Source organism: Dendropsophus ebraccatus, chromosome 4, assembly GCF_027789765.1.
Source record: "Dendropsophus ebraccatus isolate aDenEbr1 chromosome 4, aDenEbr1.pat, whole genome shotgun sequence".
NCBI classification, from domain to species: Eukaryota; Metazoa; Chordata; class Amphibia; order Anura; family Hylidae; genus Dendropsophus; species Dendropsophus ebraccatus.
The window spans coordinates 102218599-102231071 of NC_091457.1; the positions used below are offsets into that span (position 1 = coordinate 102218599).

Consider the following 12473-nt stretch of genomic DNA (forward strand, 5'->3'; position numbering starts at 1 on the left):
GACTGATGCGGGCGCACGTCTCCGTCCGTGTCATAGACTCCATTCTATGCACGGGCGGATTCCGCTCTCCGTCAAATGTGTTCATTCTTTGGACGGACGATGGAATCCGCCCGTGCATAGAATGGAGTCTATGACACGGGTGGAGACGCTCGCCTGCATCAGTCCGCCGGCGGGTGCCAGCTGCGGAATGCACAAAGGGTTATCCTTCGCCATTCCGCAGTGTGCACGTACCCTAAATCTGTAAGTGTACCCAGAGGTACTCTCACAGAGTTTGTAGAATTTCACGCCATACCGTGATCTCTTATTGGGACGGTACTTGCAGAAAAGACGGTCTGGGGGGCAGCGTACGCTACGCTACCCCCAGATACGTCATTGGATGATGAGGATGAGGATGAATGGAGGAACAAAGGACCCCCCATTCATCCTCACTGGCTGTTTCGGTGTCAGAGGCAATAATAGCGTATGCGTCTGACACCGAAAACACCCTGGGGGTCATCTTTATATGGGGATTGGTATATGGGGTATGTAGTGGTGTAGTGTAAAACTTTATTCCGTGTAGTGTAAATGCAGTGTTTTTTACATGTTTTTTTAACATTAAGTATAAAAAAAAAAACTACGCCAAGAAAGGAGTTGCTGATAAATGCCGCACTTATAAGCAGACCGTGGCTGTAGGATATAGGAAAAAAACACTCTACGCCAAAAAGGAGGAGTTGCTGATCAGCGGCGCACTTACGTGCGATGCTGATCAGCACTCAGCGGCGATAGGGTGCGGAAAATAGAAAAAAAAATAAAAATCTTTCTTCAACCCTATAGCTACTGATATGTGTATTATATACACTTATCAGCCGCTAGGGGGCAGTAGAACGCCAATTCCGGAAAAAGCCGAAGTTTGACGACGCTGGAGCCGATGATTACCGATGGGGACCGCCGGAAAAACACGAAGATGCCGACGAAGACGATGACGCGTTCGGAACCCGGAAGTCGCGTTCAGAACCCGGAAGACGCGATCGGGACGCTGGATCCGGTGAGTATGGGTCAATACCTGCTCTGGACACCTCAGCTACCTAGCTGAGGTGTCCACAGCAGGTATTTAACCCTTTCATGGGGTACTTATCGCCGTGAGCGTGAGCGGCCGGCCGGTCCCGGCGATCGGGACGTGGCACCGTGGCCACCGTTACTTTTAACAGTAATGGCGGTCGGTGTCGTCCTCGGACAGCACCGACCGCCATTGCTTTCCGGGCCATCGGTGACCCGGAAAGCTGCAGATCGCCGCCATATGCTGATCTGAATTGATCAGCCAATAGCGGCGATCGTCAGCACGGGAGGGGTTAATCACCCCCCGTGCCGACAAGCAGGGATGGCCTGCTATACATTATAGCAGGCCATCTTCCCCGATCGCTGCGTGTACACGCAGCGATCGGGGAAACCGCGGGCGTAAATGTACGCCCGTTTGCGTTAAGGCACGGGTTTTGGGGGCGTACACTTAGGGCCCTATTCCACCGGACGATTATCGTTCAGATTATCGTTAAATTGTTCGAATCTAAACGATAATCGTTCGGTTGAAATGCAGTAACGATTAACGACCAAACGAGAAATCGTTGATCGCTTTATAAGACCTGGACCTATTTTTATCGTTGCTCGTTCGCAAAACGTTCGCATTGAATAAGACATCGTTCGGTCGTTCGCAATAGATACGAACGCAATAGCGAAGAAATACGGAAGAAGAAACGATCGCAATTACGATCATAAGTAACGATTATCGTTCTATGGAAATGAGTGAACGTTTTCAGGTCTTTCGCAATAGCGGTCGTTTGAGATCGTTAATCGTTAACGATTATGCTAACGATAATCGTCCGGTGGAATAGGGCCCTTACGCCCGCGGTCGTTAAGGGGTTAAAGGGAATCTGTCAGCTACTGGGCCCTACCTGATGTTCTGAAAGTGTGCTGTAGCTGGCAGTCCCCCAGGAAGCATGGTGCCTTTTTGGTAATTTTCCGTGCAGCAGATAATCTACAATCTCAGGTCTCCTACTGTAATGAAGAGTTAATGAGGAGTTGTTCGTGGCACACCTCCCTACTCTTTCCTCCTCCCCCTTCTTCATGAATAATCAATGCTGCCCGGCCTCCTGCTCGGTCAGCTGTCAGATTGAAGAGCAGTCCTCTGTAGGCGGTTTATGTCTGAAAGAAACACTCAGGTATAATTGAATCTCTTTCCCCTAATGTGTTGGAGCTGTGGTCTAGGGGTAACTCACCTGTCTAGAGACCTGCCAGCAGTTCATTTTCTGGTTTGAATCCCCTGATGGAAATTAAAAAATCTTTTTTTCCCCATTATTGTATCATTTTTAAGGCTATGTTGACACACAGTATTTTTGCTCAGTATTTTGGTCAGTATTTTCCATCAAAACCAGGAGTGAATTCAGAACACAGAAAGGCTATGTTCTCACACTGTTGAAATTAAGCTGATTGCTGTCATTTAATGGCAAATATTGGACATTGTTTTAAAATAACTAATTATTTGCCATTAAATGACGGCCATCCACTCAATTTCAACAGTGTAAGAATATAGCCTGAGTTTTCAATCCACTTCTGGTTTTGGTTGTAAAATACTGACCAATAAACTGAGCAAAAATACTGTGTGTGAACAGAGCCTTAAAAATGATAGTATTAGTCTTACTGGTAAGACGTTTTCTCCGAAACCTTCAGGGACAGGAAAAGCACAAACACGAGAGGTTAAAAGCCCCTCCCCTTCCTGCTAGCACCAGTGCATTATAACAATTTCTGAGCACCACGTGAGTATTATATTCAACAATAGAATATAGGGAGGGATGTTGGTGCCGTCGTGAAGGTTTCGGAGAAAACGTCTTACCGGTAAGACTAATACTATTTTCTCTCCTCACCTTCACGACGGCACCGCAGGAGAAATACCAACAATTTCCCCTAGGGCGGGGCCACAGCCTGAAGACCTTTCTTACCAAACCAGGTCTTCACTGAGCTGAAACTGCCAACCACGATGCATGGCAAAAGTAGTAGACCAGGTGATAGCTCTGCAATCTGATCTAAAGATGTGTAAGCCTTCTCCGCCCAAGAAGTGAATGCAGCCCTGAATGAAAGGGCCTTGATCAATAAAAGGTAAAGGTAAGTCCTATACCTATGCTTCCATACAGCATTCCAGATTCCACCAGCTAGAAACTGCTGGAAATCTCTTCAGTATATTCTTCCTCTGGAATTGAATGAAGATCAATCCAGGTGTTACAGGATTCCAGGAACTATATTACAGTTTCCCTACATTCCAGGAATAAAACTTCCATCCTAAATCATCTTTGGAGTTGATATAGAATGATCATAAGACCAAGAAAGATGACACCACCGCGGAAACAAATCGGGAGCGGTGTGACACTATTCTGTCAGTCTGGAAAAGACAGTAAGAGTCACGGATAATCAGTGCGCAGATCTCCGATTCGTCTTATCTAAGATTATGGTCACAGGATGGCTGTCTTGTAGAACAGGAACTTGAGACTGTACTCCAAATAGGTTTTGAAGGAAGACTATTAAGGTCTTCAAGTCCAATGTTAAAATCCCATGGGAAATGTCAATTAAAGGTAGGATTCCTGTTTAAAAGCGTTCCTCATAAGTTCTAAACACATCTATGATTCATGATAAATATAATGATAAATAGCAGATATATGGATACAATGATTAATTGCAAATGATATATGATAAATGATAAATAGCAGATGATGTATCATATAATGATTAATAGCAGATATATGATATAATAAGTAACAGATGATATATGATATAATGAGTAATAGCAGATATATGATAAATAGCAGATGATATATCATATAACAATAAATAGCGGATAAGGTTGCAACATGCACCTTAAGAGTGGCAGACTTGAGACCTTCTGATATATCCTAGAAGAGAACGGCCTCATTTTCCTAGACTGTAGGAATCACAGCCTCAAAGAGGCCTCTGCTCCTAAACATAGACTTAGGATTCAGGTCGACATCTTGAGTCTTGACAGATCCGGACGGAACTGGTCCCTGAAGAAGTAGAAGGCGAAGGCTCAAATCCAAAAGTTGAAGAGCCCAGAGGCTCCAGAACCCGTCTCCGTACAAGGCCTGACTACACCTTCTGGCCGAAATGGTACCGGATAATGACAGTCATTTCCACTGTTAGGATTTCCTGTAGTGTCCCAGGAAAAAGCCAAAAGATAAAGGAACGTATACAAGACTGAAAATCAAGGCTGTTCAAGTACATCCACCGCCACTGGAACATTGCTTGGAAAGAACTTCTATACCTCCTTGTTCTGATAAATCTACGAACAAATCAGAGGCAGACCCAATTGAGGGATAAAATCTGGACCTTCCTCCTTGAGACACCCTTCACTCATGAAAATGGATTGACTGCTAAGATAAACCATGTGAATCGTAAGATATGTGGCTGTTGGGGATAAATATGTCGCTCCCCTAGGTGAAGATCCAATCTGAATGGATTGAAGTGGATTCTGCTCTGCACTATCCTGGTGTCTCAGATGTGCCACAGTGGTACTGTTGTCCAATAAAATGTGACTTGTTAGATTCCAAATATTATTCGCCTGCTGTAAAGGCACCCGACTGCCTGCAGCTCTTTAAGGCCTGAAGATCTTGCTGCTGTCCTTTGAGATAGCAGCAACTGGCCAACGTCTGTGACTAATCTTATCTTAGGAAGAGGGATACAAAGATAACCCCATCTTCAAGTAAGCCATGTAGACCAACATATAGAGAACACCAGACCTGTGGAGAAAAGGATACCTGTGCCTGATTCAGAACGACAAGTCTATTGGTTTATTACAGTAAGAATCTAGAATGAGTCTGATTCTAAGGTGTCACTGGAGAATAAGTAGTCATGGATTTCAAATGGACATAGTCCTCAAGTGTAACCAGGCCTCCTACATTGGGAACAGTCTAGTCTTCTCCACCAGAGATACCCAATCTGAGGGGAGAGAGGAGATTATTACCTAGGAATCCAGAGGATCCCCAAATATATTTTGGGTGTCTGGGTTGAGATCCGATTACTGATTGTTTATCGGCCACCCCCAGGAATAAAGATCATCACTGGCTGTCGTTATTTTCTGAGCAGCTTCTATGTGGAATCTGTCAAAGAAAGAAAACTCAACCAGACAGGCGGAAATATTTATCCCAAACCGATGAAGGTAGGGAATCAACTTCCCCATAAACTACAGAAGATGCAAAAGGGCTGATGAATCCCGAAGGAGAGAGCACTGCATTGATAATGCTGGACACAACTGCCCTTGCAAACTACTACTAAAGATATGAGTTGAAACATAGTAGAAGCATCTCTGTAAGTCGATTAACGCCCTTATAGCATCCTATAGATTAAGTTGAGTAGTAGACTACATGGATTCCATCTTGAATCCTCTGTATCAGATAAATTTTTATGGGTTCCAGGTTTATACTAAGCCTGTATGTTCTGTTCAGTTACTAAATAAGGAATAGCTGAAAAGTGCCCCTTCTCTAACCCTGGCACTGGGACAGAGGTCACAACATAGGGCTTTATCAGCTTCTAGACACTGTAGAAGAGTCCTGATTAAATGAGCTGAGAAGGTAGGTGGATTAGGAAACATTTGGAGGGAGAAGATGACTATATTGAAGTCCTGGAGAATAACATCCAGGATCCAGCTGACTTGGGTGACACACATCCAAGCCTCCTGAACTCCAGAATCTCCCCCCACCTCCAGGATAGTGACCTGGTGTAGTCCTGGGAGGCCTTGGGAGAGGTCCATAGACATCCCTCCTATAATGCTCCTAAATTCTATGGTGCTACATTGAACCCATACTTCTTAACTACTGAAGGTCCATTAGAACAGAAGAATTTCCCAGATACTATCAAGGGCAGACTGAAGACCTAGCATAGAACGGGATTTCAGCTTTTTTTTTTTTTTTTGTGTGTGTGTGTGACTAATGGCAGAAAAGGTAGAACCCAATTCCTGGCAGCCATACGGACCATCACTGCTGAGGAATCAGCCAAGAAGGCTAAGGAAGCGCCACAAAAGAAAAGACACATCAATAATGTGTTCCCGAGGGAACATATATTATATATATTTATTTTGATGGTCGTCTCTGATTGATTCCCATATGTACTGCACAAGAACACATGTAGCAGCAACATCTCTCACAAGAGAAAAGTAACAGTCTATAAGACTTGTACAAATCCTCCTGGCCTCAGTTAAAGAGCCTACAAATGGCAAGGTGATTACTAGTAACTCTAACCACCTGGGTGTCCAAATCCCATTCTTCCCAGGTTTTGTTAATCATCAGTGATGAGGCCTGAAAGGTCTGCTGAATAGGAACTAGCTTCCACATGCTAACCCCAGCAAACAACTCATCTCCAATAGATCACACCTCTTGTGTATCCTCCATCCCAGTGGAAGTCTGACAGAGAGAAGGTAAGATCAAATGACAAAATATATTCCCTAGACTCTGTGTATCAATGTGATAGAGCAGAGAAGCCTAGAGATAAGTTACTGGATTCAAATAGTTGAATCAGATAATGTACAAGACTCAAACCTAGAAGCAAAAGGACAGGCCCTGTGACTCCTAGATTTTAACAGGTACTTCTGGTACACTGAAAGCTGCTAAGCCATAAGAAGGTATAGCAATAGGTGTAGCAGCTGCCATATCATCCTTCATTATCTGACCGAACAGATAGGAAGGAAGATGAGAAGAGAAAAACAGTGCAGAGGTAGACAGTTACATTAGGTTATGCAAGTGTTTAACAGGTGAAATGCAACATCTGATTGGCCAGATCTTCCATCCATTTAAACATCCTCTATAATGATGACATTAAAAACAGGATGTTTTATGTTCTTGTTAATAAAGGAGAGAGGCCCGCATAGTAACAGGCAAATCTCCTAAGAGGAGAAGCTCCTTCTCGCAAAATAAAGCTAGGAGCAAAACCTTATCCATACATACATATATAAGTATATATATATCAGTCCTAAGCACCAAGGTGAATACAGCACGCTGGTGCCCACACAGAGTAATTATATATCACCCTGAAAGGTATAGGGAAGAAGAGAGGGAGATAGAAAACTGGGACAGTCAGAACTATACAAAACTGACCCCTAGCACTCTCCCCCAAGTGTAGCAGACTTAGTTGGCACACTTACCACCGGCAGCGGCAGAGGAGGCTAGTCTGCAGCAGGATTCCTCATAGGTGATGCAGTGGATCAGACCTCAGAAGACTGATGACACACAACTCTGCAGATTTTCCAAACTTGCCGCCCGACGTCCGCGGAAGACCAGGAGTTCTGTCTCTTCCGGCACATGGCGTCAGCGTGCTCCCCCCACTGAAGGCACTGCTGAAAGACTAGGCCTCAGGCCTGACCTCCACCGAACGCTCGTACATTGCGGCCGGAAGTAGGCCGCAAACGCCGACCACTAGGTCACAGCGCCTGCCACAGCACGACCAGTCCCGGGACGCGCGTATACAAAGGAGAGGTCCGGAGGTTGCAGCAACGGAAACTCTCTGCGTGCCCCCCGCCACGTCAGGGATGGCGCGAGGAGAACCAGCGGGCCATCCCTTACCCCAGATCCGAAGATCAGCCAGCCGCCTCCATGGGAAGGAAGGAGGTTAAACCCTAATCGATCCCTGCTGGTAAGGGGAAATAAATCTTCAAACAGGGGGATCTTCTCATCTTCACCATGGATCCCCCACCTCTCGTGCCTGCCCTACAGGGAAAGGCAAAGCACTGGTGCTAGCAGGAAGGGGAGGGGCATTTAACCTCTCGTGTTTGTGCTTTTCCTGTCCCTAGGGCATGAGTTAACTCCTGTGGTGCCGTCGTGAAGGTGAGGAGAGAAAGACCTATATTTCATTCCCATCAGGGGATTTAAACCAAATAATGAACTGCTGGTAGGTCTACTAGAAAGGAAAGTTACCCCTAGATCACAGCTTAAAGCGTAACTGTCATTTCAGGGTCATTTTTCTGAAAACATTAAATATCAACAGTACAAGCGATTTTAAGAAACTCTGTAATAGGTTTTATGTACTAAGAGTTTTCTTCTGTAGTGAAAAAGCAATCTCCCAGCCTCCCCCCTCACATCAAATGAAGCAGGATTTCTGTCTCCATTATGTGGCTATGGAGAGGGGAGGGGCTGTTAGGAGTGCCTGAGCACGGAGGATTTCTGCACAGCACAACACCCTGCAATCTTCTCTCAGTAAGTTCATAGATAAGCACTGACCTTTCTGACCCCAGAATACTGCGGTTTAGGTGCCCAGACAGTCTACAAACAGCTGACCTTCATGTCACCTCTTCCTGCTCACTCATCTCCCTCGGCCCCTCCCCCCTTCATAGGCTTACAATGGAGAGAGCAGAGCCCGTCTTCACTGGCTTCTCTGTAATGAAGACGTGTTTGCCTGATAATGCACAGATAAGAAGTCAGGGGGGGAGGCTGGGAGATTGCTTCTTGAGTACAGAAGGAGGCTTTTTTTGGCTGATGAAACCTATTACAGAGTTTCTTAAAATCGCTTATACTACTGATTTCTGCAATTAAAAAAAAAAAAAAAAAAAAAATACATGACAGTTACTCTAACCCCTTAAGGACAGAGACAATTTTGATTTTTGAGTTTTCGTTTTTTCCTCCTTGTGCATCAAAGGCCATAGCACTTGCATTTTTCCACCTAGAAACCCACATGAGCCCTTATTTTTTGGGTCACTGAATTTTTGAATAAAGTACACTGCGAAACCAGAAAAAATTCAAAGTGTGGTGAAATTGAAAAAAAAAAAAAAACACATTTTGTTTATTTGGGGGAAATGTGTTTTTACGCCATTCGCCCTGGGGTAAAACTGACTTGTTATGCACGTTATGCAGACTTATTAGGGGAGGCGCTTTTTATTGACAACAACACTATATATTTTTTTTTTTTTTACACATATACTAGAAAATTAGCAAAAAGCACCATGCTCACTAGGGGACTGCCAGCTACAGCACACTGTAAGTACCCTAGATACGGCCTGGGAGCTGACAGATTACCTTTAAACTGTGAGCATGATAAATCAGGTAATTTTAAGGGAAACTTTAACCATAAGTAACTGGGGCTGTCCCTAGCAGATGCTCCCCGCCACACCAGCCTGTTTGGTTATAGATAAAGATCAGAAAACTCGCCGGAAGTTTGGGTTTGCACGAATCCTAACCATTGACATTTGAATCTCTAGTTATAGACAGAAATCTATCAAAATCAAGGCTGGTAGAAGCCACAGGGGAGAACCCTGATGACTTGTTGTTTAGGAAACATGAAACTGACAACAATTTCACTTTAAATTATCTGTAGCTAAAATGACAGACCAATATAAAGAACATTCCCCTGCGCACCTTTTATATGAAGGTTTGCTTTTATTCGGTCCACTTCATTCTGCAACATAAGAGAAAAAGCAAATCATTACAGTCCACAGAAAGAGAATCTACACATACACAAATACACTGAGACAGGAAAGGGAAGAGGGCACCTTTAGTGACTCAGGGTCAAGTGTCGTCTCTTCTTCCAAACCAACATCGAAGAAAAGCTTCTGTATGATCTGCCGCTTACTGACCTTAGAAGAGAGCAAGAGAGGTATGAAGATACAGTATTCTGAATTATGTTCTTCTAAAATATAAAAAATGCCACGTGGATAGCAGCTGCAGTTCCCCATTGAGATATCCCACCAAGGGCAACATCTGCAAAGAGTTTGTATGTTTGTATGTTTCCTCCCACAACCAAAAGGACCCAAGGACAGGGATCTAAAATTGGCAAACTATGTAAAGTGCTGTGGAATCAGTTGGTGCAATACAAATAAAGGAAAGGAAATCATTAGCGTTTGGTTGAGTGGTACAGGTAGGTGAGAGGGATATTTACCTGGATGCGGCACTGAGGACACGTCTGGCTTGGGGCTGAGGTGAACCACTGCTGCAGGCTGAGGATAGGAGAAGAAGCAGTAAATGCAGAGTTGTGGCAAATCTACCACAGGGGTGCATGTAGTAGTCTATGCCCTCTCTTGACACACTGCATGTACCAGAGTAGACATAAGCTTCAGGCATATATAAAATACAATAGGATATGTGCATTGTATGCAGGGAATATACAATGACAGCGGAGTATGTGTTTAGAATGCACATAACATACCCAGGAATATATAACACAGGGGTGCATGTCATAATGGGGGACGTATATCAAGATGTATACAGGCTGATTTAAAAAGGAAAGTGCAAAAAAAGCTTTGTATTCATAACCGAGGACACACCATCCCTTATTGTCCACGCTGCTTGTGATCCAGCATCCGGCTCTTCCATTCTCCGCTGTATCTTTAGGCCGCCGCCACCACCTCCTTAACCCCTTAAGGACCGGGCCTGAAATGGCCTTAAGGACCGGAGCAAATTTTATGAATTTGACCAGTGTCACTTTATTCATTAATTACTTCGGGATGCTTTTACCTATCTGGCTGATTCTGAGATTGTTTTCTCGTGACATATTGTACTTCACATTTCTTGTAAATTGGAGTCGATACTTATAACGAATCTTTATGAAAAAACCCAAAATAGCGTGAAAAATTGTGAAAAAATGCATTTTTCCAACTTTAAAACTTTTCTGCTTATACAGAAAATGGTTATACCACATAAATTATATATTAAATAGCATTAGCAACATGTCTACTTTATGTTGGCGGCATTTATTAAACTATATTTCATTATTTTTAGACGATAGGAAGCTTAAAACATTAGCAGCAAATTTCCAAATTTTCAGTAAAATTTCAAAATCAGATATTTTTAGGGAACTGTTCAGGTTTAAAGTGTATTTGAGGGGCCTGTATGTTAGAAAGCCCCACAAAGCACCCCATTTCAGAAACTGCACCCCCTAAACTCTGCAAAAGCACATCCAGAAAGTTTTTTAACCCTTTAGGGGAGTCACAGAAATAAAAGCTAAGTGTGTAAGAAATTTGAAAATTTTAATTTTCTGTGCAGAGATTTTATTGTAATCCAATATTTTTCATAATTATAAACCTATTACCAGAGAAATGCACCCCAATATTGATTGCCCCGTTTCTGCAGTTTATAGAAATACCCCATATGTGGCCCTATTGCGCTATTTGACGCAACCACAAGCCTCAGATATAAGGGAGCGCCTAGTGAATTTCAATGGCTCCGTTATTTTTGGTCATTTTTGACTGTACCACTTCAGGTTGGCAGAGGCTCTGGGGTGCCAAAACCTAAAAAACACCCCTAAAGGGACACCATTTAGAAAACTACACCCCTCAAGGAATGTAACAAGGGGTGCGGTGAGCATCTGGACCCCACAGGTGCTTCACAGATTTTCCAAACAATATGGCTTGAAAAAAGACTAAAGTATTTTTTACACTAAAATGTTGTTCTAGCCTTCAATTTTTCATTTTCACAAAGGGATAAAAGGAAAAAAAAAACACAAAACATGTAGCACAGTTTCTCCCGAGTACGGAAATACCCCACATGTGGACATAAAGTGCCAAGCGGGCGCAGGACGAGCCTCCAAAGGGAAGGAGCGCCAATTGGCTTTTGGAAGCTGGATTTCACTGGAATGGATTTCAAGGGCCATGTCGCATTTACAGAGCCCTCGTGCTGCCAAGACACTGGAAACCCCCCACAAGTGACCCCATTCTGGAAACTACACCCCTCAAGGAATCTAACAAGGGGTGCAGTGAGCATATGGACCCCACTGGTGATGGGCACAAATGTGGAAAAATGTGACGTGAAAGTGAAAATTTTCATTTTTTCACTTTCATGGCACAAATGTGCCCGTCATCCAGGGGTCCATATCCTCACTGCATCCCTTGTTAGATTCCTTGAGGGGTGTAGTTTCCAGAATGGGGTCACTTGTGGGGGGTTTCCAGTGTTTTGGCAGCACAAGGGCTCTGTAAATGCGACATGGCGTTCATCATCCATTCTAGCCAAATCCAACCTCTAAAATCCAAATGGCGCTCCTTCCCTTCGGAGGCTTGCCCTGCGCCCACATGGCGCTTTATGTCCAGATGTGGGGTATTTACGGACTCGGGGGAAATTGCTCTACACATTTTTTTTTTTTTTTCTCTTTTAACCCCTTGTGAAAATGATAAATTCAAGGCTAGACCAACATTATAGTGTAAAAAATTTTATATTTCATTTTCACGCCACATTGTTCCACATTTTTGCCCGTCACCAGTGGGGTCCATATGCTGACTACACCCCTTGTTACATTCCTTGAGGGGTGTAATTTCCATAATAGGGTCACTTGTGGGGGGTTTAACTGTCTTGGCAACACAGGGGCCTTTTGAATGCAACATGGCCCCTCGAAATCCATTCCATCCAAATCCAGCCTTCAAATGGCGCACCTTCCCTTTGGAGGCTTACCCTGCACCCGCATGGCGCTTTATGTCCACATGTGGGGTATTTCCGTACTCAGGGGAAATTGCTCTACACATTGTGTTT

General features: G+C 43.9%; 1 protein-coding gene across 1 annotated transcript in view; it reads right to left on the bottom strand.

Annotated features, from left to right (window-relative positions):
• Positions 1 to 12473, bottom strand: part of TRAIP (TRAF interacting protein) — a 41628-nt gene that overhangs the window by 22937 nt on the left and 6218 nt on the right. The window contains exons 2-4 of the mRNA XM_069968657.1: positions 9895 to 9952; positions 9509 to 9592; positions 9375 to 9414 (exon numbers count right to left, since the gene is read on the bottom strand). Of these exons, the coding sequence (XP_069824758.1) occupies positions 9375 to 9414; positions 9509 to 9592; positions 9895 to 9952 (182 nt within the window). The remainder of the gene's footprint in view (positions 1 to 9374; positions 9415 to 9508; positions 9593 to 9894; positions 9953 to 12473) is intronic.